The sequence below is a fragment of the Pristiophorus japonicus genome, chromosome 4, assembly GCF_044704955.1.
Source record: "Pristiophorus japonicus isolate sPriJap1 chromosome 4, sPriJap1.hap1, whole genome shotgun sequence".
In the NCBI taxonomy this organism is placed as follows: domain Eukaryota; kingdom Metazoa; phylum Chordata; class Chondrichthyes; family Pristiophoridae; genus Pristiophorus; species Pristiophorus japonicus.
In genome coordinates, this window is record NC_091980.1 from 305,044,448 (window position 1) to 305,069,922 (window position 25,475).

Sequence of the window (25,475 nt, forward strand, 5' to 3'; positions counted from 1 at the left end):
ATGCCCTCAATAAAAAAGTCTTGCAGCATCTCCGCTCTGCATGCACCTGGGAACTTACATAGGCTCGCCAGTCGCCGGAGGTCTGCCACGAAGCCTGGAACGCTTTGCCCTTCTCGCCGCCGGTGCGTGTAAAACTGGTGTCTCGCCCTGTGCATGCTGCTCGCCAGTTTAAGGTGTTCCCCGATCAACTTACTGAGCTCTTCGAACATCTTGTCTGCCGGCTTCTCTGGCACTAGAAGGTCCTTCATCAGGGAGTACGTTCTGGATCCACAAACCGTCAGGAGATGAGCCCCGCGTTTGTCAGCCGAATCCTGTCTCAACCATTCCTTAGTGACAAAACTTTGCTGTAGTCTCTCAATAAAGTCGTCCCAATCATCACCAACGCAGTACCTCTCTTCTATGCTGCTAGTGGTCATGCTCGCGTGGTTTAAATCCCAGTTTCTCGTCGCCAATGATATGTCCCTTCTATACAGTATAAATGCACACGAGGCCCATACTTGAGAGAAGGTCACTCTGTGATCAGTTACCTTTATTACCAAGACCTCAAGTGATGAAGGTGGGTGGAGCTTCCCCTTTTATACCTGAAAGTCCAGGTTAGGAGTATCTCCCACAAGTTAACCCCTTGTGGTCAATATTCTCAAAGTATACAACTTAGGTCAGCTTATACATGGCTTCCAATGATAGTTGAATACATGACAGGATCCTCTGGGGAAGAGTGATCAGAATATGATAGAATTTCACATTAAGTTTGAAAGTGAAATACTTAAGAACGAAAAAAGAGTCTTGGGCCCAATTTTTCCCAAAGCCATTTTTTGGTGTATTGTAAGAGTTACGCCCATTTTTTCTGGCACCGACTACTCAAAAAAAAGTAACTTGCAAGGTTCCCCATTCTATTTTTTGAAATGGGCCCCGCGCTGCATGTCCTTTAGCTTCGGGGGGGGTGGAGCCTAATGTATGCGCTGAAAAAACAATGCCCCCCCCCCCCCCACCACCACCCCCGCTGCGCATGCACGAAAAAAAATGACGTTTTTGACGTGATTGCTATGGGCGCACATGCCCAGTACAGCCCCCGGTCTGCATTCGGCCAATTTTTAAGAGCCAGTTGTGTGTGTGAGAACTTTAATTCTCAGTGGAAAAATTGGAGCTGCAATACAATATGCAATGGGGCTCAAGGACCAAGAATTTCTCACAGGATGAAGTGGAGGCACTAGTTACTGTGATTGAGGGGAGATGGCAGGAGCTGGACACCAGCAGAGGTCACATAAAAGTTTCACCAAAAGAAATGAAGAAACGCTGGAACCAACTTACTGAAGATTACTGTGTAATGGTGACCACCCCGAGGTCTGGAGGCAAGTGCAAATAGAAGTGGCAGGACCTTGGTCAAGTAGTTAGTGTAAGTAATATTTTCCTTTATTCACTGAAATTGCAATTGTAAATGTGACCAGCTGTATATGTCCCACCCAGCAGAAAGGCACCCTCTCTAAAAAATTATATTTTCATCTTTGCAGAGGAAGGTGGCACACAACAAATGGGAAAGAACTCGAACAGGAGGAGTCCCGGCAAATCTGCACCCACTGACACCCTTGGAAGAGAGGGTCGCTGCTTTGATGGGTCCTGCCTGGAGAAAAGCAACCGCCATTGCACAAGCTGGGCCCACACTCGAGGGAGAGGGCAAGTCCTGCAAATTCCACAGTCTGGCTTTGCTAAATGTTAAGTACTGCGCGGGCTAGCCAAGCTTCATTTCCTGGGGATATCTCCATCAGCTAGGCTTCAGTTGATGCAATGTGCTATCATTCATCGTGGTCCTTCAGATCAGCCTATTGCCTGCGCTGAGTGAGCCTACTCATACCACCCACCCTGCCCCCTCCTCTGCTGCTAACCATTTGTCTGTTCTGTTATATTTTGCAGAACTTGAGGCCAACCTTCAAGCCGATGCAGAAGAAGACTCAGATGCGGAAGAGCCTGAAGAGGAGAATATCTTCCAATCCCACATTCCAGACCAAGAGCATGGGGGTGAGGGGGAGGGGAGGAGCAGGATGAAGCCCCCACTGTTGTACTCACTCTGGAGGAGGTGCAGATGTCGCCCATTGGGGTGCCAGGTCCTTTCCTGAGTGGTACGAGTGTTGGGACATTACATGGTTTCTCACAGTCCAAGGCTGGGGATTCCAGTAGGATGCAGCGAGGCACATCTAGGGCCCCACCGTCTAAGGCTGAGGGTCCCAGTGGGATGCAGCAAGCCACACCCAGGGTGAGGAGGGGAAGGAGAGCTCGACAACGCTCTCCTGAGGTGCAGGTTCTAACAGATGTGGCTCAGATGATGGCAATAAGTGCGGAGAGCATTGACCTTACGCGATCACTCCTGGACACCAGTGGGGGGGTGATGAGGTAGCGGGACTGTTGGGAGAAGTAACAATACTGTCACTAGAAATGGGAACACTGTCCGGGCACATGAGGGAGGGAATGTCACAGGCAGCGGATACACTGTCGGTGAACATGAGGGAGGGAATGTCACAGGCAGTTGACACACTGTCGGGGCACATGAGGGAGGGAATGTTGGAGTTAGTTGCTGCAATAAGGGAACATGCCCAGACCCCGCGGCCATTGACAGAATTAACTGCCACTCCCACTCCAATCCCCAGACCAGCCTCTGAAGAGGCCTAAGCCGGGCCCTCCACATTGCCGCCTGGGCCCTACCCCATCAAGAAGTGCGCATTGCCCGAGATGTTCGAAAGAATAAAGCTGGTAGCAACCTGAGAAATGCGGCGTCACCGCCTGTGGGCAGGGTTGAAGTCAACAAGACCAAGTGCAGCGGGCGGTCTTAGAATAAGGTGGAGGAGAGATAGGTGCAGCCTTTGTTTGCTGCTGTTGTTATTGTTGTTTTTATTGTTGTTACTGTTGTAACTGTTCTCAATTTAAAAGTTTTTTGTAAGTTATGTAAATTTACAAGTTTAAAAGTTTGTAAGTGATCTTAAAGTTTGTAAGTGATCTTAAGTGAAAACTTTAAAGTTTGATACAAGCATATTTTTATTAAAGTTAAGTACAAACAAGTGTTAAACTTTTGAATAAAATATATTTTAAATTATAACTGAATCATTTCCATTATTTGTTCCATTATTAGCACAACTTCTTGAACTAAAGAAGAAGAATTTCCATTATTTGTTCCATTAACACAACAACATTACGGAACAGGTCTATACAGTAAACATGGTCCATGTGGAATAGTTGCCGCTGAGCCTTCAGGCAGCAAAGTATTCACGGATGAGCTGCTGGCGCAAGGCTCGAGCAATCGTTAAAGGGTCACGACGGCCCGCCCTTCTCCGTCGTCGTGCTCCGGGTTCAGGTAGTTGCATGGCTTCCTCATCCTCCTCCTCCTCCTCCTCGTCATCTGCATCTTCCTCATCATCATCAGCCACAATCACCTCTTCTACTACCAGCTGCTACTGCCTCATGATGGCTAAGTTGTGCAGCATGCAGCACACAAAAGTGAACTAACCGACAATCTCAGGGGAGTACAGCAAGTAGCCTCCGGAATGGTCCAAGCATCGGAAACGCTGTTTCAAGATGCCAATGGTCTATGCGTCGCAACATGCGCCATGTTGTATTCCCAGTCAGCTTCCACCCGGGTTATACGTAGGGGCGTCATGAGCCAGGTGGTGAAGCCATACCCTTTGTCCCCCAGTAGCCAGCTCTGCCCTTCTGGTTGCTGCTGAAACATGGCAGATATGACGCTCTCGCGTAGGATGAACGCATCATGGATGCTCCCAGGGTAACTTACATCAACTGACATGATGCGATGCATGTTGGCACACACGAGTTGCACATTCATGGAGTGGAAGCCTTTTCTGTTCCTGTACATCTCGGAATCCTCCAAAGGTGCTCGCAAGGCGATGTGGGTATAATCAATGCAGCCCTGTACCTTTGGGAAGCCAGAAATCCTGGAGAAGCCTGGGCGGTCATGGGGAACTTTATGTTGTCATACCTCCAGGCATATAGTGCAGCAGTCACCTACCGAATGCAGATATGTGTTGCATGTTGAGAAATGGCGCACACATTCCCAGTTGTGGCCTGGAACGATCCAGATGCATAGAATGAAAGTGCAGCTGTAACCTTCACTTCAACTGACAAAGCAATCCTCCTGACGCTTCTAGGACGCAGGTCTGCTTTTACTAACTCACAGATCTCGGTTACAACTTATTTGCGGAAACGCAGCCTTCTCACAGTCTGCATCATTCAGGTGCAGGTATGAACGCCTGTCTCGATATATCCGACGTGAGTAAGGTCTCCTGCCCATCATCCTACGTGCTCTGAGGTTCCTCATGTCGAATCAATTGTCTCCTCCACAGCACCATCATGCAGAAGGCTTGCTCGAGGTATGGCATTGTCAATATTGTCCCCATAATTAAACTGTAGCTTTGCAAGAAGCTCAAAACAGCAGGACAAGGAGTTAAAGCTTCTCTCCATTCTCTCTCTCCCCAAGATCGACGCCCTAGTATGGACTACACCCAGGTCTGAGCATGGGCAATAGGCTGGCTTAGAAAGGGAAGCTAGCCATTCAATGAAGACATTTGGGGCAATAAAGTCTAATGCAATTCTTTAATTTGAGTTTTTTTTCAAAGTACCACCCCATCACCAACCGAATGTCTCCTCACCGGGCTCGAGGGTGGGCCGGCAGAAACACTCTGCAGGGGCTCGGCAAACACCCAGCTCCACCCCCCAGCCCCACCCCCCCCGGGCTTCTTTTGAAGCTGCTGCATAGTGTAAGGCTTGTCATGCCTTCAGTTTGGCTTCCAACATCCCCCCGGGCTTCTTTTGAAGCCGAGCCCCAAGCCCACGTGTCCGGGCGAGGGAGCGATTCTGCCGGCCAACACTCCGACCCTCGAACCCGGTGAGGAGCCGTTCGGTGGTGGCATGGCACATTGAAAAAAAATGCAAAATTAAAGAATTGCATTAAACTTCCATTTTCTCCGTTTTGAGTTTGAAAAAAATTAAGCTTCGTGATACATAGTCAATGTCTCCTTGACTCCCTCCAAAACTTTGAATAGAAACAATGGCGTCTTTCTGCGCCGATTTTGTAATGTGTGTTGGTTTTTCTTAAGTGCCCAGGAGGTTTTTTGGGAGTGGTCACATACATCATCCTCGGAGAAATGTAAGTTGGCCAAACTTGCATAAATCTGAAAAACTGGCGCAGACATCAGGTTGCACCCCTTGTGACGCAAAAAAAAAAACTAACCTAAAAAAATCATACCTAACTGAGTTACGCTGGCGCAGAAACTTTGGGGAAACTTGGAGATTTTAACTTACGCCAAAAAAAGCGGTGTGCATTAAAAAAACTGCAGCTAACTGGGGAAAATTGAGCCCAGAAAACTTAAATTAAACCAATTACATAGGTATGAAGGGTGAGTTGGCTAAGGTAGATTTGGAAATTAGATTAAAAGGTATGACGGCAGATAAGCAATGGCAAATATTTAAAGAAATATTCCAAAATTCTCAACAAATATACATTCCATTGAGAAATAAAAACTCCATGGGAAAAGTGATCCATCCATGGCTAACTAAAGAAGTTAAGGATGCTATTAGATTAAAAGAAGAGGTTTATAATATTGTGACGAACGGTAGTAAGACCAAAACATTGATAAAAAGGGAGAAAATAGAATGAGAGTAAACTAGCAATAAACATAAAAACTGATTATATGAACATAAGAAATAGGAGCAGGAGTAGGCCATTTGGTCCCTCGAGCCTGCTCCACCATTCAATAAGATCATGGCTGATCTGATCTTGGCCTCAGCTCCATTTCCCTGCCTGCTCCCCATAACCCTTCACTCCCTTATCATTCAAAAATCTGTCTATCTCCACCTTAAATATATTCAATGACTCAGCCTCCACAGCTCTCTGGGGCAGAGAATTCCAAAGATTTACAACCCTCTGAGAGAAGAAATTCCTCCTCATTTCTGTTTTAAATGGGCGACCCCTTATTCTGAAACTATGGCCCCCTAGTTCTAGAATCCCCCATGAGGGAAAACAGCCTCTCTTCATCTACCCTGTCAAGCCCCCTCAGAATCTTATACGTTTCAATAAAATCACTTCTCATTCTTCTAAACTCCAATGAGTATAGGCCCAACCTGCTCAACCTTTCTTCATATGACAACCCCTTCATCTCAGGAATCAATCTCGTGAACCTTTTCTGAACTGCCTCCACTGCAAGTATATCCTTCCTTAAATAAGGAGACCAATACTGTACGCAGTACTCCAGGTGTGATCTTACCTGTACAGTTGAAGCAGGAATTCCCATTATACTCCATCCTCCTTGCAATAAAGGCCAACATTCCATTCTACAAGTATGTTGCTCAAACGACAATTTCGCTATCGTGTGGCTAGTAGTTCCGGAGTTAAATATCAAATGACACACTAGACAATGGCGGTACCGTTAATGTTCGTTTAATATAGAAACAGTACAAGACTCACCACTTATACTTTATAGTTACCCAATAGGTCCGTGGATGATCAGTCCGTCCTAACTCTGTTCCGTCAAGGGCCTCTTCCCTGGTACCTGCTACTGCTGAGTGTTGCTCCTAGGTTCTCGCTATGCACCAGTCCGAACCTGTCTATCTTTGTACCCCTCTTCTGCCTGTTCTGTTCTAACCTAAACTGTCGAGTTGGTTCCAGTAAGTCTGAGGTAATGATGTCAGTAAGTCTAATGTAATCAGCTAAATTCAATGACCATTGTTTTGCTAATGTCTGACCGATTCACTAGTTTAGCCTGCACCTGGCCTATTGTAACACAATTGGGGTGACTAGCTTCTTTCCTGCAGAAATTGGCAATGCGTAATGGCCTATACTTCCACAAGTATGTAAAAAGAAAGAGAGTAGCAAAAATCCCTTAGAGGCTGAGACAGGAGAAATTATAATGGGGAATAAGGAAATGGCAAAGACTTTGAACAAATATTTTGTATCTGTCTTCACAGTAGAAGACACAAAAAATATGCCAAAAAATAGTCGGGAACCAAGGGGCTAATGAGAGTGAGGAACTTAAATTAATTAATATCAGTAGAGAAAAAGTACTTGAGAAACTAATGGGACTTAAAGCCTACATCCTAGGGTTCTAAAAGAGGTGGCTGCAGAGATAGTGGATGCATTGGTTGTGATCTTCCCAAATTTCCTAGATTCAGGGATAGAAACATAGAAAATAGGTGCAGGAGTAGGCCATTCGGCCCTTCGAGCCTGCACCACCATTCAATATGATCATGGCTGATCATTCACCTCAGTATCCCTTTCCTGCTTTCTCTCCATACCCCTTGATCCCTTTAGCCGTAAGGGCCATATCTAACTCCCTCTTGAATATATCCAATGAACTGGCATCAACGACGCTCTGCGGCAGGGAATTCCACAGGTTAACAACTCTCTGAGTGAAGAAGTTTCTCCTCATCTTAGTCCTAAATGGCCTACCCCTTATCCTAAGACTGTGTCCCCTGGTTCTGGACTTCCCCAACATCAGGAACCTTCTTCCTGCATCTAACCTGTCCCAACCCGTCAGAATCTTATAAGTTTCTATGAGATCCCCTCTCATCCTTCTAAACTCCAGTGTATAAAGGCCCAGTTGATCCAGTCTCTCCTCATATGTCAGTCTAGCCATACCTGGAATCAGTCTGGTGAACCTTCGCTGCACTCCCTCAATAGCAAGAACATCCTTCCTCAGATTAGGAGACCAAAACTGAACACAATATTCCAGGTGAGGCCTCACCAAGGCCCTGTACAACTGCAGTAAGACCTCCCCGCTCTTATTCTCAAATCCCCTCGCTATGAAGGCCAACATGCCATTTGCCTTCTTCACCGCCTGCTGTACCTGCATGCCAACTTTCAATGACTGATGTACCATGATACCCAGGTCTCGTTGCACTAATCCTAATCTGCCACCATTCAGATAATATTCTGCCTTCGTGTTTTTGCCCCCAAAGTGGATAACCTCACATTTATCCACATTATATTGCATCTGCCATGCATTTGCCCACTCTCCTAACCTGTCCAAATTACCCTGCAGCCTCTTAGCATCCTCCTCACAGCTCACACCGCCACCCAGTTTAGTGTCATCTGCAAACTTGGAGATATTTCCCTCAATTCCTTCATCCAAATCATTAATGTATATTGTGAAGAGCTGGGGTCCCAGCACTGAGCCCTGTGGTACTCCACTAGTTACTGCCTCCCATTCCGATGAGGACCCGTTTATCCCGACTCTCCGCTTCCTGCCTGCCAACCAATTCTCTATCCACGCCAGTACATTACCCCCAATATCATGTGTCTTGATCTTGTACACCAATCTCTTATGTGGGACCTTGTCAAAGGTTTTTTGAAAGTCCAAATACACCACATCCACTGGTTCTCCCTTGCCCACTCTACTGGAAACATCCTCAAAAAATTCCAGGAGATTGGTCAAACATGATTTCCCTTTCATAAATCCATGCTGACTTGGACCGATCCTGTCACCACTTTCCAAATGCGCTGCTATTTCATCCTTAATAATAGATTCCAACTTAATAATAGATTCCTAGCGGATGAAAAGGTAGCAAATGTAACTCCGCTATTGAAGAAAGGAGGGAGAGAGAAAACAGGGAACTGCAGGCCGGTTAGCCTGACATTGGTCATCGGGAAAATACTGGAATCCATTATTAAGGAAATGGTAACAGGGCACTTAGAAAATCATAACATGATTAGGCAGAGTCAACATGGTTTTATGAAAGGGAAATAGTATTTAACAAATTTATTAGTGTTTTTTGAGGATGTAACTAGCAGGATAGATAAAGGGGAACCAGTGGATGTAGTATATTTGAATTTCAAAAAGGCATTCGATAAGATGTCACAGAAAAGGTTGTTATGCAAGATAAGGGTTCATGTGGATGGGGTAATGTATTAGCATGGAAAGAAGATTAGTTAATGGACAGAAAACAGAGAGTAGGGATAATTGGCCATTATCCAGTTGATAGGCTGTACATAGTGGGGTGCCGCAAGGATCAGTGTTTGGGCCTCAGCTATTTACAATCTATATTAATAACTTAGGTGAAGGGACCGAGTGCAATGTATCCAAGTTTGCTGACGATACAAAGCTAGTTGGAACAGTGAGCTATGAGGAGGACACAAAGCCTGCAAAGGGATATAGACAGGTTAAGTGAGTGGGTAACAAGATGGCAGATGGAGCATAATGTGGGGAAAATGTGAGGTCATTCACTTTGGTAGGAAGAATAGAAAACAGAATGGGGCTGAAATTCAGGGTCCCGGGAAGGACCGTTCCCGCCGGTTTTCGGCGGCCATTTGGCAAAATCGAGTGGCCACCATGTTCCGGCCGATTGGCCTCCATGACGCATATTCAGCGTGGGGGGGGGGGGGAGGGGTGTTTGGGCGGTGTGCACTTCCGCCGTGGTATGGGGCTTGCAGCCATACTGACATCGTCAGGGTACGCGCCACTGCTACGCAGCCATGCCACCCAAATTCAGCATCAAAAACGCAGCTTATTATGTCCTGGGTGGTGTTGAGCCTCTTGAGTGTTGTTGGAGCTGCACCCATCCAGGGCAAGTGGAGAGTATTCCATCACACTCTTAACTTGTGCCTTGTAGGTTATGGGGAGGCTTTGGGAAGTCAGAAGGTGGGACACTTGCCACAGAATGAAGTACGTTTGAAGCATGGTCTTTAGTATAATGTAGGAAACGCAGCAGCCAATATGCGCACAGCAAGGTCCTACATACAGCAATGAGATAACTGACCAGTTTATCTGTTTTTAGTAGCTTTGGCTGAAGGATATATGTTGGCTAGGAAATCAGGAAGAACTCCCCTGCTCCTTTTCGAGTAGTGCCGTGGGATTATTTTTACACCCACTTGAGAGAGCAGGCGGGGCCTCGGTTTAACGTCTCATCCAAAAGACGACACCTCCGACAGTGCAGCGCTCTCTCAGTACTGCACTGGGAGTGTTAGTCTGGATTTTGTGCTCAAGTCTCTGGAGGGGGACTTTGAACCCACAACCTTCTAACTCAGAGGCGAGAGTGCTGCCCACTGAGCCACAGCTGACAGCTACCCAAACCTGCTTCAACTCTTGTAAAGGAGACAAATAAACATTAGGTCAAGTGACCCCCGATCTGGGGGACACTCCAAACATTTTCAAGGCCCTTTTTTTGTGTTTTTTTTTGTATTTTGGGGGGTTTTTTGGGGGCACTAAAATCAAAATTTTTTTTCCAAGTGCCCCCTATAAAAGGGGAAGGGGGACACTAAAAACACCGGCAATTAAAACAAATTAAACTTTAAAACATAAAATCAAATTAAAATGTGGTTTCCGGGGGTGACGATGCACTCCAGTCCCTCCGGCGCCCACAAACCTGCTTCATATCAGCATAAAACAACTGTAGCCATGATTATTACCAAACAAGACTGAACAAAACTCTACTGAAGTGTCCATTGCTGATGAAGGCTGGTGAGTGGATCTCTTGCGCCCTCTGTTGGGATCCTATGTGTACTGTAAACTGGGCCTTTTTAATTTTAACTTGGGTCTTATCAAAATTCTTTTTATAGATTTATACAAAACCAGGTCGTCAAGAAAATCCCAGCCTCCAGTTCGATCAGCAACACAAAATGTTAATCTTTCTGGTTTTAGGTATTCATTACTGATGATTCGTTTTGTGCCATCACAGTCAAAAGGTCGTGGGTTCAAGTCGCGCTCCAGAAACTTGAGCATAAAAATCCAGGGCAGTGCTGAGGGAGTGCTGCACTGTCGGAGGTGCCGTCTTTCGAATGAGACGTTAAACCGAGGCCCCATCTTCCTTCTCAGGTGATCTCATGGTATTATTCTGAAGAAGAGCAGGGGAGTTCTCCCGGTGTCCTGGCCAATATTTGCACTCAATCCACACCTGAAAACAGATTATCTGGTCATTTATTTAATTGCTGTCTGTGGGATCTTGCTGTGCACCCATTGGCTGCTGCGTTTCCTACGTTACAACAGGGACTGCATTCACTCCCTCCACCGCCGGCGCACTGTACCCTCAAGGCCTCCTTGAAAAAGTGCAACCTCCCCACCGACACCTGGGAGTCCCTGGCCAAAGACCGCCCTAAGTGGAGGAAGTGCATCCGGGAGGGCGCTGGGCACCTGGAGTCTCATCGCCGAGAGCATGCAGAAATCAAGCGCAGGCAGCGGAAGGAGCGTGCGGCAAACCTGTCCCACCCATCCTTTCCCTCAACCACTGTCTGTCCCACCTGTGACAGAGTCTGTGGCTCTCGTATTGGACTGTTCAGTCACCTGAGAACTCACTTTTAGAGTGGAAGCAAGTCTTCCTCGATTTCGAGGGACTGCCCATGTTGATGATGATGATGGATATACCTGCAGTGTGTACCATTTACAAGATGCACTGCAGCAACTCGCCAAGGCTTCTTCAAAATCACCTCAAAAAATCTGCGACGTCCACCACCTAAAAGGATAAGGGCAGCAGGAGCATGGGGAACACCACCACCTCCAAGTTCCAGTCAAAGACACACAGCATTTAGACTTGCAACATGTATTTCCATTCTTTCAGAGTTACTGGGTCTGTTATGTATTAATGCTTGGGGGTCACCAGACACCAGAGGGCGCCGCGGTCGGAGGTCATCGGGCTGTAAGCATTGGTCACCTGTATATAAGCTGGGTGTCTTTGTCACGCAGACACTCTTGGGCTGGAATAAAGATGGATCAGGTTGCACCTCAGTGAGTTTACAGTAACCAGACTCTTGAGTCATTACAGGGTCAAAATCCTGGAACTCCCTCTCTAACAGCACTGTGGGAGTACCTTCACCACACAGACTGCAGCGGTTCAAGAAGAGGGCTCACTAGGAATGGCCAATAAATGTTGGCTTGCTAGCGATGCCCACATCCTGAGAATGAATAAAAATGAATGAAATATCAGCCATAGTTTCCTGTCTTGCTCACTATCCAGTGACCCAAACTGGACAAGATTGGGGTCAGTGACGATGCCTCCCTGGTCAAGTATCTACCATCCCTCACCCTTTGGCTTAGGAAGCCCCTTTGGTACAGTAGTGGGTGCCTACTGATGGGTACCTATGGAAATGTACCCAAGGGAGAATCAGCAGAGAGGAGAAGGGAAACAACAGCAACTTGTATTTATATAGCGCCTTTAATGTAGTGAAGTGGTGGTGAGGTAGGGTTGGGTGTCATCAGCCGTACATGTGGAAACTGACGCTGTGTTTTCAGATGATGTCGCCAAGGGGCAACTTGTAGATGAGAAATAGAAGGGGGCCAAGGATAGATCCTTGGGGGACACCAGAGGTAACGATGCGGGAGCGGGAAGGGAAGCTGTTGCAGGTGATTCTCTGGCTACGATTGGATAGATTAGAATGGAACCAGACGAGTGCAGTCCCCACCCAGCTGGACGATGGTGGAGAGGCGTTGGAGGAGGATAGAGTGGTCAACCGTGTCAAAGGCTGCAGACAGGTGCAGAAGGACGAGGAGGGATAGTTTACCTTTGTCACAGTCACAAAGCATGTCATTTGTGACTTTGATGAGAGCCGTTTCAGTACTGTGGCAGGGGCGGAAACTGGATTGAAGGGATTCAAACATGGAGTTCTGGGAAAGATGGGCATGGATTTGGGAGGCAAAAACACATTCAAGGATTTTGGAGAGGAAAGGGAGGTTGGAGATGAGGCGGTAGTTTGCAAGCACAGTGGGGTCAAGGGTTGGTTTTTTGAGGAGGTGGATGATAATGGCAGATTTGAAGAGGGGGACAGTAAGAAGAAGACAGTGTTCGAAGATCAGGCCCTCAAATCTGGCATCAAGCTTATGGTCTACAGAGATGTAGAGATACCTGCCCTCCTATGTGGCTCAAAGACGTGGACCACATACAGTAGGCACCTTAAATTGCTGGAGAAACACCACCAGCGATGCCTACGCAAGATCCTGCAAATCCCCCTGGGAGGACAGACGCGCCAAGGTCAGTGTTCTCGATCAGGCCAACATCCCCAGCATCGAAGCACTGACCACACTCGACCAGCTCCGTTGGGCGGGTCACATTGTCTGCATGCCCGACACGAGACTCCTAAAAACAAGCGCTCTACTCGGAACTCCTACACGGCAAGCAAGCCCCAGGTGGGCAGAGGAAACGTTTCAAGGACACCCTCAAAGCCTCCCTGATAAAGTGCAACATCCCCACCGACACCTGGGAGTCCCTGGCCCAGAGACCGCCCTAAGTGGAGGAAGAACATCTGGGAGGGCGCTGAGCACCTCGAGTCTCATCGCCGAGAGCATGCAGAAAACAAGCGCAGGCAGCGGAAGGAGCGCGCGGCAAACCAGACTCACCGCCCGCCCCTTTCCTTCAACCACTGTCTGTCCCACCTGTGACAGAGACTGTAATTCCCGTATTGGACTGTTCAGTCACCTGAGAACTCACTTTTGGAGTGGAAGCAAGTCTTCCTCGATTTCGAGGGACTGCCTATGATGACCTGAGGAGAGAGAACCGTTAGCAACGTTAGGAGGAGAATATTACATGGTGTCAACCTTAGCTCAGTGGGTGGTACTTATGCCTAGGCGTCAGAAGGTTGTGGGTTTGAAGTCACTCTGCAGATACTGGAGCACAAAATCTAAGCTGTTGCTCCAGTGCAGTACTAAGGGAAGGCTGCACTGTTGAAGATGCCATCTTTCAGATGAGACTTTAAAACATCAGCTCTTACAGATGGGTGGGCACAGTGGAATTCGCCTGCCCAATATTTACCCGTCAAATAACAAAAATAAAACAGATTATCTGATCATTATCACTTTTTTAAAATTGCTGTTGGTGGGAGCTTGCTGTGTGCAAATTGACTACTGTGTTTCCAACATTAAAACAGTGCTTACACTTCAAAAAAATGTACTTAATTGGCTGTAAAGCACTTTGACATCCGAGCCAGGGTGTCTCTGGAGATGGAGCACGCGGTGTCCACCGGTACGCTCGCGGCCTTCCGCGAGAGGTGGGCACCAGAGGGGCTGGAGTGCATCATCACGCCCGGCAACCAAATTTTAATTCGATTTAGGTTACTGTCAAAAGTTTAATTTGTTTAATTGTGTCAGTTTTAGTGCCTCCCCCCCCTTTAATCAGGGGGCACTTGATTTATGGGTTCAACTGAAAATAGTTGTAAAGCACTTGTGAAAGTTGCGAGGTTGTGAAAAGCAAATTCTTTTATGATCAGCCAAATGCCAATTTCTGTATTTGTTTGGGTGAAGGATGGTGTGAGGCAGGGAGGGAGTGGCAGAGGCAGGGTGTGAGGGGCAGGGGGCGGGGTATGAGGGGCAGGGGGCGAGGTGTGAGGGGCAGGGTGTGAGGGGCAGGGGTGGTGTGTGAGGGGCAGGGGGTGAGGGGCAGTGTGTGAGGGGCAGGGGGTGGTGTGTGAGAGGCAGGAGGCAGGGTGTGAGTGGCAGTGTGTGAGGGGCAGGGGGCAGGGTGTGAGTGGCAGTGTGTGAGGGGCAGGAGGCAGGGTGTGAGTGGCAGGGTGTGAGGGGCAGGGGGCAGGGTGTGAGGGGCGGGGTGTGAGGGGCAGGGGGCAGAGTGTGAGGGGCAGGGGGCAGTGTGTGAAGGGCAGGGGGCAGTGTGTGAAGGGTAGGGGCAGAGTGTGAGGGGCAGGGGCAGAGTGTGAGGGGCAGGGGGCAGGGGGCAGAGTGTGAAGGGCAGGGGGCAGTGTGTGAAGGGCAGGGGGCAGTGTGTGAGGGGCAGGGGCAGAGTGTGAGGGGCAGGGGCAGAGTGTGAGGGGCAGGGGGCAGGGGGCAGAGTGTGAAGGGCAGGGGGCAGTGTGTGAAGGGCAGGGGGCAGTGTGTGAAGGGCAGGGGGCAGGGGGCAGTGTGTGAGGGGCAGGGGGCAGAGTGTGAAGGGCAGGGGGCAGTGTGTGAGGGGCAGGGGGCAGAGTGTGAAGGGCAGGGGGCAGTGTGTGAAGGGCAGAGGGCAGTGTGTGAGGGGCAGGGGGCAGAGGCAGTGTGAGGGGCAGGGGGCAGTGTGTGAAGGGCAGGGGGCAGAGGCAGTATGAGGGGCAGGGGGCAGGGTGTGAAGGGCAGGGGGCAGAGGGCAGTGTGAGGGGCAGGGGGCAGTGTGTGAAGGGCAGGGGGCAGAGGGCAGTGTGTGAGGGGCAGGGGGCAATGTGTGAAGGGCAGGGGGCAGAGGGCAGTGTGTGAGGGGCAGGGGGCAATGTGTGAAGGGCAGGGGGCAGAGGCAGTGTGAGGGGCAGGGGGCAGGGTGTGAGGGACAGTGTGTGAGGGGCAGGGGGCGGGGTGTGAAGGGCAGGGGGCAGAGGGCAGTGTGTGAGGGACAGTGTGTGAGGGGCAGGGGGCGGGGTGTGAGGGGCAGGGGGCAGAGGGCAGGGTGTGAGGGACAGTGTGTGAGGGGCAGGGGGCGGGGTGTGAGGGGCAGGGTGTGAGGGACAGGGGGCGGGGTGTGAAGGGCAGGGGGCAGAGGGCAGGGTGTGAGGGACAGTGTGTGAGGGACAGGGGGCAGAGTGTGAGGGGCAGGGTGTGAGGGACAGGGGGCGGGGTGTGAAGGGCAGGGGGCAGAGGGCAGGGTGTGAGGGACAGTGTGTGAGGGGCAGGGGGCAGAGGGCAGGGTGTGAGGGACAGTGTGTGAGGGGCAGGGGGCAGAGTGTGAGGGGCAGGGTGTGAGGGACAGGGGGCAGAGTGTGAGGGGCAGGGTGTGAGGGACAGGGGGCGGGGTTTCGAGCTGTGAGCGGACGGATCGCGTTTGGCGGCTCTGGGCCCCCGTCAGACCGGCGCTGCGTCACGCGTGAGCACAGAGGCTGCCGGAGAGACACAGAGAGAGAGAGAGAGACATGGTGAGAGTGGGCCCGGAGTCTGGGGCCTGGGCCCTGGGCCCGCGGGGAGCGGGGGGCCCCGGGGCGGGGAGCACGGTGTCGGGGAGCGGGCCGTCCGGCGGGGAGCCCCAATCCTGGGGAGCGCGGGGCCGGAGCGCCGCTTCTGTCAACTCATCGTCCCTCCCCCACTGCCCGGCCGGGCCCGGACTGAGAGAGAGGAGCCTGGAGGGTGAGGGCCCGGGGGGTGAGGGGGTCTGAGGGCCCGGGGGGGTGAGGGGGTCTGAGGGCCCGGGGTCTGCGGGCCCGGGGGGGTGAGGGGGTCTGAGGGCCCGGGGGGGTGAGGGGGTCTGAGGGCCCGGGGGGGTGAGGGGGTCTGAGGGCCCGGGGGGGTGAGGGGGTCTGAGGGCCCGGGGTCTGCGGGCCCGGGGGGGTGAGGGGGTCTGAGGGCCCGGGGGGTGAGGGGGTCTGAGGGCCCGGGGTCTGCGGGCCCGGGGGGGTGAGGGGGTCTGAGGGCCCGGGGGGTGAGGGGGTCTGAGGGCCCGGGGTCTGCGGGCCCGGGGGGGTGAGGGGGTCTGAGGGCCCGGGGGGGTGAGGGGGTCTGAGGGCCCGGGGTCTGCGGGCCCGGGGGGGTGAGGGGGTCTGAGGGCCCGGGGGGGTGAGGGGGTCTGAGGGCCCGGGGTCTGCGGGCCCGGGGGGGTGAGGGGGTCTGAGGGCCCGGGGGGTGAGGGGGTCTGAGGGCCCGGGGGGTGAGGGGGTCTGAGGGCCCGGGGTCTGCGGGCCCGGGGGGGTGAGGGGGTCTGAGGGCCCGGGGGGGTGAGGGGGTCTGAGGGCCCGGGGTCTGCGGGCCCGGGGGGGTGAGGGGGTCTGAGGGCCCGGGGGGTGAGGGGGTCTGAGGGCCGGGGGGTGAGGGGGTCTGAGGGCCCGGGGGGGTGAGGGGGTCTGAGGGCCCGGGGTCTGCGGGCCCGGGGGGGTGAGGGGGTCTGAGGGCCCGGGGGGGTGAGGGGGTCTGAGGGCCCGGGGGGGTGAGGGGGTCTGAGGGCCCGGGGGGGTGAGGGGGTCTGAGGGCCCGGGGTCTGCGGGCCCGGGGGGGTGAGGGGGTCTGCGGGCCCGGGGGGGTGAGGGGGTCTGAGGGCCCGGGGGGGTGAGGGGATCTGAGGGCCCGGGGGGGTGAGGGGGTCTGAGGGCCCGGGGGGGTGAGGGGGTCTGAGGGCCCGGGGGGGTGAGGGGGTCTGAGGGCCCGGGGGGGTGAGGGGGTCTGAGGGGCCGGGGGGGTGAGGGGGTCTGAGGGCCCGGGGGGTGAGGGGGTCTGAGGGCCCGGGGGATCTGAGGGCCCGGGGGGTGAGGGGGTCTGAGGACCCGGGGGGGTGAGGGGGTCTGAGGACCCGGGGGGGTGAGGGGGTCTGAGGGCCCGGGGGGGTGAGGGGGTCTGAGGGCCCGGGGGGGTGAGGGGGTCTGAGGGCCCGGGGGGGTGAGGGGGTCTGAGGGCCCGGGGGGTGAGGGGGTCTGAGGGCCCGGGGGGATGAGGACCCGGGGGGTGAGGGGGTCTGAGGGCCCGGGGGGTGAGGGGGTCTGAGGGCCTCGGGGGTGGTTTGAGGGGATATCGAGGCCCGGGGGTGAGAGGGGTTCAGAGGGTTTGAGGCCAGCAGAGAGCGGAGCCTCATCTTTCCCTGGTCAGTTCCTTGGCAAACCAGGACTTGGTGATTTCCAAGTTACTATTTATTGAATCTGCTTCCATCAGGCAGCGCATACCAGATCACCATAACTCGCTGTGTACAAAATAGTTTCCTCCTGTCACCCATGGTTCTTTTGCCAGTCACCTTAAATCTGGTGATTTCACACTGGCTCTTCACACAATGATACAGCACAGAAGGAGGCCATTCGGCCCACTGTGCCTGTGCCAGCTCTTTGGTAGAACGATCCAATTAGACTCACTCCCCCTGCTCTTTCCCCATAGCCCTGTATCCGTCTTTCGGATGAAACGTTAAACCGAAGCCCCGTCTGCCCCTTCGGTTGGACGCAAATGACCCCATGGCATATTTAGAAGAACAGGGGAGTTATCCCCGATGTCCTGGCCAATATTTATCCCTCAACAGCATCACCAAAACAGATTATCTGGTCATTATCACATTGCTGTTTGTGGGAGCTTGCTGTGTGCGCACATTGGCTGCCGCGTTTCCGACATTACAACAGTGGCTACTCAAAGTACTTCATTGGCTGTAAAGCACTTTGAGACATCCAGTGGTTGTGAAAGGCGCTATAGAAATGCAAGTCTTTCTGTAACATTTTTCTCCAAGTATTTATCCAATACCCTATTGAATCTGCTCCCACCGCCCTTTCTGGCAGTGAATTCCAGATCATCACAACTTGCTACCTAAATATTTCCTCTTGTCGTCTCTTAAATCTGTGTTCTCTGGTTACCAACCCTTCAGCCACTGGAAACGATCTCTCATTATTTACTCATGATTTTGAATGTCTCTATCAAATCTCCTCTTCGCCTTCTCTGCTCGAAGGAAAACTAGTTTTTCCAGTCTATCCACATAACTGAAGTCCCTCATCCCTGCTACCATTCCAGTGAATCTCCTCTGTACACACTCTTTGACATCCTTCCGAAAGTGTGGTGCCTAGAAGTGAACACTCCAGCTGAGTGTTTTGTAAAGGTTTAGCATAACTTCCTTACTTTTGTACTCTTGTGCCTTTATTAATGAAGCCTAGTATCCCATATACTTTATTAACAGCCTTCCCAACTTGTTCTGTCACCTTCAAAGATGTGTGTACACCATCATCATCATAGCCAGTCCCTCGGAATCGAGGAAGACTTGCTTCCACTCCTGAAGTGAGTTCTTTGGTGGCTGAACAGTCCGATATGAGAGCCACAGTCTCTGTCACAGGTGGGACAGATAGTGGTTGAGGGAAGGGGAGGGTGGGACTGGTTTGTCGCACGCTCTTTCTGCTGCCTGTGCTTGATTTCTGCACGCTCTCGGCGACGAGACTCGAGGTGCTCAGCGCCCTCCCGGATGCACTTCCTCCACTTAGGGCGGTCTTGCACCAGGGACTCCCAGGTGTCAGTGGGGATGTTGCACTTTACCAGGGCCAGGTCTCTCTGTTCCTGCACTCCCTTTAAATTGTATCATTTAGTTTAGAAACATAGAAACGCAGAAGGAGGCCATTTTAGCCCATTGTGTCTGCGCCAGCCGACAAAGCGCCGATGGGCCCCGGTCAACAGCCCTGAAGGTTACATATAAACCTATGAACAATGGGGGAACGGTAAAGAGCAACTAGTCCGCCCCACACAACTGCGACACCCCTTACACTGAAACACTCTACACTCCACCCCAACCGGAGCCATGTGATCTCCTGGGAGAGGCAAAAAACAGTTTAAATTGCCTCTCATTTATCCTACCAAAATGTACCACTTCGCACCTCTCTGCGTTAAATTCGATCTGCCATGTATTTGCCCATTTGAACAGTCACTGCGTTACTAAAATATTATTTCTTAAAATTTAGAAATTCATTCAAAATATAGATTTTAAGCCATGTTTGCATTATGTATTATTCAATGACTAATTTTGGATTATAAATTGTAGATATTTTAGATGCAGAAGTGAACTAGCTTTGACTTTATCTGGAGCTGTAGACTGATTCTTTGGCGCTTGGCGTGCTTGTGATCACTGAAAGGATGGGAGTTTTAATAACATTTAAAAAATGTAAATGCTAGAAATCTGAAATAAAGCAGAAAATGCTGACAGTGCACAGCAGGTCTGTCAACATCTGAAAAAGGGAAAAGACGGCTTAATGTTTCGGGTGTTGATGAGGTTTGGATAAAAGTTGAAATGTTAAATCTCTTTTCAGATGCTGAAAGATGTGCTGTGTACTTCTGGCTTTATATATGATGTGTTTTACCGAGAGCTTTCTGTGAGTGAGCAAGGCTGTTGTTCAATCTGAGCAGAAGTCCTGTTTGTCAAAGATGGAAAGTTTTAATTGATGGTCTGCCTCAGCCTCCTCGATAGACCTGCCTCAGATCTTTTCCAGAGTAATTTTTCAAAGTTTTAAGTTGAGTGAAATCTCCAAAGGTCTCTGGTACCCCTTTAAAACCCTTTGGGACTCTGTCAGAACTACCGCCATTGGATTCGCTACTGACATTTTTCATTGTAGAGCGAGAGGTATCATTAATAGAAGAAAGCGAGTGGTGTTAACTCGGCCTTTAATGTTCATTATACTTCATTGCCTCCAATGGCTGTCACCAGCGCCAGTGTAAGATCACCAGCCGCCAGTACCTCACTCTAGTGTTTGCAGTTCTAAACTGTACGCTCACAAGACACAACCTATGTTTTGGTAGAAAAAAATCTTTAATTGTACTGCTGGTTGGTGTTCACTTTCACGTGCACATCTTTTAAATTTATGAACTCAAAGGTAACCTTGTTTGGGGGGAAAAAGGGGATCATGAAAAAATTAAGAAACAAAAATCTTATATAATTCAGAACATTTTACTAGGCACAGCCATTATCTTCCCTCTGATATTTTGCAGTACTACCAACAACTTGCCTTTATATAGCTTCACACTCATCATCATAGGCAGTCCCTCAAAGCGAGGATGACTTGCTTCCACGCCAAAAAGGAATGAGTTGACAGGTGTTTCAATGAAGGACCTAATATTCCGGATCCTGAACTACATGTTGAAGGGTGGAAGATGCCTGTGCATGGATTTTTTTTAAGTGGGGTGGCCGTTGTATCCCAGCCACCACACGGGCTTGACAGAGCGAGGTCTTGGTCCAGTGGCAAGGATTAACCAGGACGAACTGGAGACCAGCTCTGCTGCACGGACCGAGAGCGCACACATATCGCAGTGTGGGCTGGGCCCGTGCTGCCCCTGGGCCCTCACCTCTCCTGGGCCCCAGACTCGCGTCTCTCCTGGGCCCCGGTCACTTCCTTCTACAATCTATAGGGTTAATGTATATACAATATTCTGTCAGAAGTTAAAGGTACCACCTAACAAAACAGCGTACATTTATATAGTGCCTTTAACATAGTAAAACGTCTCAATGCACTTCACAGGAGACAAAGTTTGACACTGAGCCACATAGGAAGATATTAGGACAGGTGACCAAAAGCTTGGTCAAAGAGGGAGGTTTTAAGGAGCAGAACGCGAGGCAGAGTGAACCTTTCTGACTGATCAGAACTCTTCCCGGTAACTCGATCCACAAGTGTGCTTTGCCCCAATTCAGCGCTCTGATCAGATCGATGCGGACCGATCTCAGCAGCTTTCCTCTTGCTGTGATACGGCAGCTGCATCATAGAGAAAACTCGGGCTTCCATGTGATGGGGAACACTATTTTGGTGGAATGTGATTCGGGAGGACACTGAAACCTGGCAGAAGGCATCTATGTTATGTGATTGGCAAATAAAAGAAGTGGAAAATCTCTAATTAGAATTGAGAAATAGTTCTGAACCAACGAGAAAAGGAAAATTGATCCTTAGATCTGATTTGTCCTGGCGAAGACATGCAATACAAGACAATCAGTGAGATATATATATCAGCATCATCATAGGCAGTCCCTCGAACGAGGATGACTTGCTTCCACATAAGTTCACAGATCTTTCAATGAAGGACCCGATATTCCAGTTCTGAACTCCAGTTGAGGGGGTGGAAGATGCCTGTGCGTGGATTTTTTTAACGTGTGGTGACCGTTGCATATCAGCCACCACACGGGCTCGACAGAGCTAGGTCTTTATCCAGTGGCAAGGGTTAACCAAGGCCACGGGCGACCAGCTCTGCTGCACGGACCTAGTGCGCACAGATATCGCAGTGTGGGCTGGCCCGTGCTGCCCCTAGGCCCTCGGTTCTTCTGGGCCTGATACCCTCATTCGCCCACACTGTTCCAGGGCCCGACGCTCCAGCTCTACAGCCCCAACCTGCGGAGGTGTTCTCACACAGGTCGGTGCGGCTCACAGAAGAATGAAAATTGTTTGCCAGGCCCATCAACACTCCTCCTATCCACTAGATGGTGCAACCCCATACATTGTGTGCTCTCAACCATTAGTAATGGCTGTGGCTCAGTTGGTGGCACTCTTGAGTCAGAAGGTTGCGGGTTCAAGTCCCACTCCAGAGATCTGAGCACAAAAATCCAGGCTGACACTCCAGTGCAGTACTGAGGGAGCGCTGCACTGTCGGAGGTGCCGTCTTTCGGATGAGACGTTAAACCAAGGCGCAATCTGATCTCTTGGGTAGATGTAAAAGTTCCCATGCACTCCAGGGTATTTCGAAGAAGAGCAGAGGAGTTCTCCCCAGTGTCCTGCCCAGTATTTATTCCTCAATTAACATCACTAAAAACAGATTATCCAGTCATTATCACATTGCTATTTGTGGAAGCTTTGCAATGCGCAAATTGGCTGTCACATTTTCCATATGACAAAAGTGGCTACACTTCAAAAAGTACTTCATTGGTCGTAAAGCGCTTTGGGACGTCCGGTGGTCGTGAAAGGCGCTATAGAAATCCAAGTCTTTTTCCCGAGGTAGACAAATAAAAATAAAATATCTGTGACAAATTTCAGTAAAAGCTGTAGGGAATTCGTCTAGGAATAAGCATTTCCCATTGGATGATATCTTTGTGGCTGAACAGATGATCGAGGTTTCTGACTACCTCTGGCATGGCTTTGCCTACATCACAAGCACGTGTTTGCCCTGCAGATTTTTGCAATTCAGGGCAGACATTGGTCATCAGTTTGCAGTAAATGAGATGCAGAAGAGAGAGGCCAACCGAGCTGCTGTGGCATTGCTCACAGTCAGGGGGTGCACTATTTTATATCAGTTATATTATCAGCAAAGTGTAATAGAGGAAGTATGTGCTAAATGCAAAACGTTTACTATAGATAGATATACAATTATATATCTGTTATAACGTGCTTCAAATATTGAGTGATCCACTCAACCCTGTGAGCCTCTTCCACCATTGAGTTAGATCATGGCTGATCTGTACCCCCACTCCATTTACCCACCTTGTTTTATAATCTCTTTTTTTTTTTTCCTTTTCAGGGTCAAAGTCAAAGTGGTGGTCATGGAGCTGGAGGTGGTAAGAAAGATGATAAGGTGAGTGTTTGAGCATGTCATCGCCATTCAGAGTGGGCATTGTTACAATATCTTAAGCTATAATAAAATCCACAATTAGACAGTCATAAGAATTAGGAGCAGGGGAAGGCCATTCAGCAAGATCATGGCTGATCTAGCTCAACGCCACCCTCCCACACGATCCCCATATCCCTTGATTCCCTTAGTATCCTAAAATCTATCGCACTCAGTCTGGAATATACTCAACGACTGAGTCTCCACAGCCCTCTGGGGTAGAGAATTCCCTTTGAGTGAAGAAATGTCTCCTCATCTCAGTCCTAATTGGTTGAATTTAAAATTCAGTTGGATGGTGAGAAAGTTGGTTCTCAAACTAGGGTCCTAAGCTTAAATAAAGGAGACCATAAAGGTATGAGGACAGAGTTGGCTAAAGTGGACTGGGAAAATAGACTAAAGTGTGGGATGATGATGAGCAGTGGCAGACATTTAAGGAGATATATCATAACTCGCAACAAAAATATATCCAAATGAGAAGGAAAGACTGGAAGAGAAGGGATAACCATCTGTGGCCAGCAAAGGAAATAAGGGATGGTATCAAATTGAAAACAAGGTCATATAATGTGGCCAAGACTAGTGGGAGGCCAGAAGATTGGGAAATTAACGACTAAAGAAATGATAAAGAGAGGGAAGATAGATTATGAAAGTAAACTAGCTCAAAATATAAAAACAGATAGTAAGAATTTCTACAGGTATTTAAAAAGGAAAAGAGTGGCTAAAGTAAATGTTGGTCCCCTGGAGGATGAGACTGGGGAATTAATCATGGAGAACAGGGAAATGGTAGAAACGTTGAACCAATATTTTGTATCGGTCTTCATGGTAGAAGACAATTTAAAAAAAATCCCAATAGTGGATAATCAAGGGGACCAAATTTAATATATTCAAGTTTGCGGGTGACACAAAGCTAGGTGGGAATGTCAGTTATGAGGAGGATGCAAAGAGGCTTCAAGGGAATATAGACAGACTAAGTGAGTGGGCAAGAACATGGCAAGTGGAATATAATGTGGAGAAATGTGAAGTTATCCACTTTGGTAGGAAAAATAGAAAAGCAGAGTATTTTTTTAAATGGTGGGAGATTGGGAAATGTTGGTGTTCAGAGGGACATGAATCACTGAAAGTTAACGTGGGTACAGCAAGCATTTAAGAAAGTAAATCGTATGTTGGGCTTTATTGCAAGAGGATTTGAGTACAAGAGTAAAGACATCTTATTGCAATTATATCATCATCAAACGAGGATAACTTGCTTCCACGCCAAAAATGGATGCGTTCACAGGTGTTTCAATAATATTCCGGGTCCCGAACTACATCCTGAAGGGTGGAAGATTCCTGTGCGTGGATTCTTTTAACGTGTGGTGGCCGTTGCACACCAGGCACCACACGGGCTTGACAGAGCTAGGTCTTGGTCCAGTGGCAAGGATTAACCAAGACAATTGGAGACCTGCTCTGCTGCACGGGCCTACTGCGCACACATATCGCAGTGTGGGCTGGGCCCGTGCTGCCCCTGGGCCCTCGCCTCTGCTGGGCCCCGAACCTTTGCCTCTCCTGGGCCCCGATCACATCCCTCTACGAACTCTTGCCGCTCCTTCATCCTGACCCCGCAGTCAGCCGTCGCCCTCCTGCAGCAGCACGCTCTGCTCCCTGCAGTGGCGCCGTCGCACGCTGCTCCCTCTAATGGCCCCGGCCTGCTGATGGTCTTACAGGCCAGGACCAAGGCCCACTATCATGTTCTCAGGGCAACTAGCAATAAATCCCCAGCATTGCCCACACCCCAACAATGTATTTTTAAATTGTTACAATGGGGCTTGTACCCATCTCCAGGAATGGAAATGTCCTGGGCGGGGACGCTGATGTTAATGCGCCTGTCCTCCCAGGGGATTTGTGGGATCTTGCGGAGACATCGTTGGTGATATTTCTCCAACGACTTGGTGTCTACTGTACATGGTCCATGTCTCTGAACCATACAGGAGGGCAGGTATTACTACAGCCCTGTACAATAAAGAGTGTGTGGGCAACAGGGTCACCCTCTGATAATTTCTTTTTGTTGTTTTGACCACTTGTGCGATCATAAAACCAATTCTTTCGGGCCCTGGTGAGACCATACCTGGAGTATTGTGTACAGTTTTGGTCTCCTTACCTAAGGAAGGATATACTTGCCATAGAGGGAGTGCAACGAAGGTTCACCAGACTGATTCCTGGGATGAGGGAAATACCCTATGAGGAGAGATTGAGTAGACTAGACCCATATTCTTTAGAGTTTAGAAGAATGAGAGGTGATCTCATTGAAATATAAAATGATTACAGGGCTTGATAGGGTAGGATGTTTCCTCTGGCTGAGGAGTCTAGGACCAGGGGTCACAGTCTCAGGATAAGGGGTTGGCCATTTTGGACTGAGATGAGAAGAAATTTCTTCACTCAGAGAGTGGTGAATCTTTGGAATTCTCTACTCCAGAGGGCTGTGGAGGCTCAGTCTTTGAGTATATTTAAGACAGAGATCGATAGATTTTTGAATATTAAGGGAATCAATGGATATGGGGATAGTGCAGGAAAGTGGAGTTGTGTTAGAAGATCAGCCAT

At 49.9% G+C, this 25,475-nt stretch overlaps 1 protein-coding gene across 1 annotated transcript in view; it reads left to right on the forward strand.

Moving 5' to 3' along the window:
* The first annotated feature begins 15,693 nt into the window (after nucleotides 1-15,693).
* LOC139263492 (26S proteasome regulatory subunit 4) overlaps nucleotides 15,694-25,475 on the forward strand; it is a 29,112-nt gene continuing 19,330 nt past the window's right edge. The window contains exons 1-2 of the mRNA XM_070879653.1: nucleotides 15,694-15,805; nucleotides 22,815-22,868. Coding sequence (XP_070735754.1) covers nucleotides 15,803-15,805; nucleotides 22,815-22,868 — 57 coding nt within the window. The 5' untranslated portion in view covers nucleotides 15,694-15,802. The remainder of the gene's footprint in view (nucleotides 15,806-22,814; nucleotides 22,869-25,475) is intronic.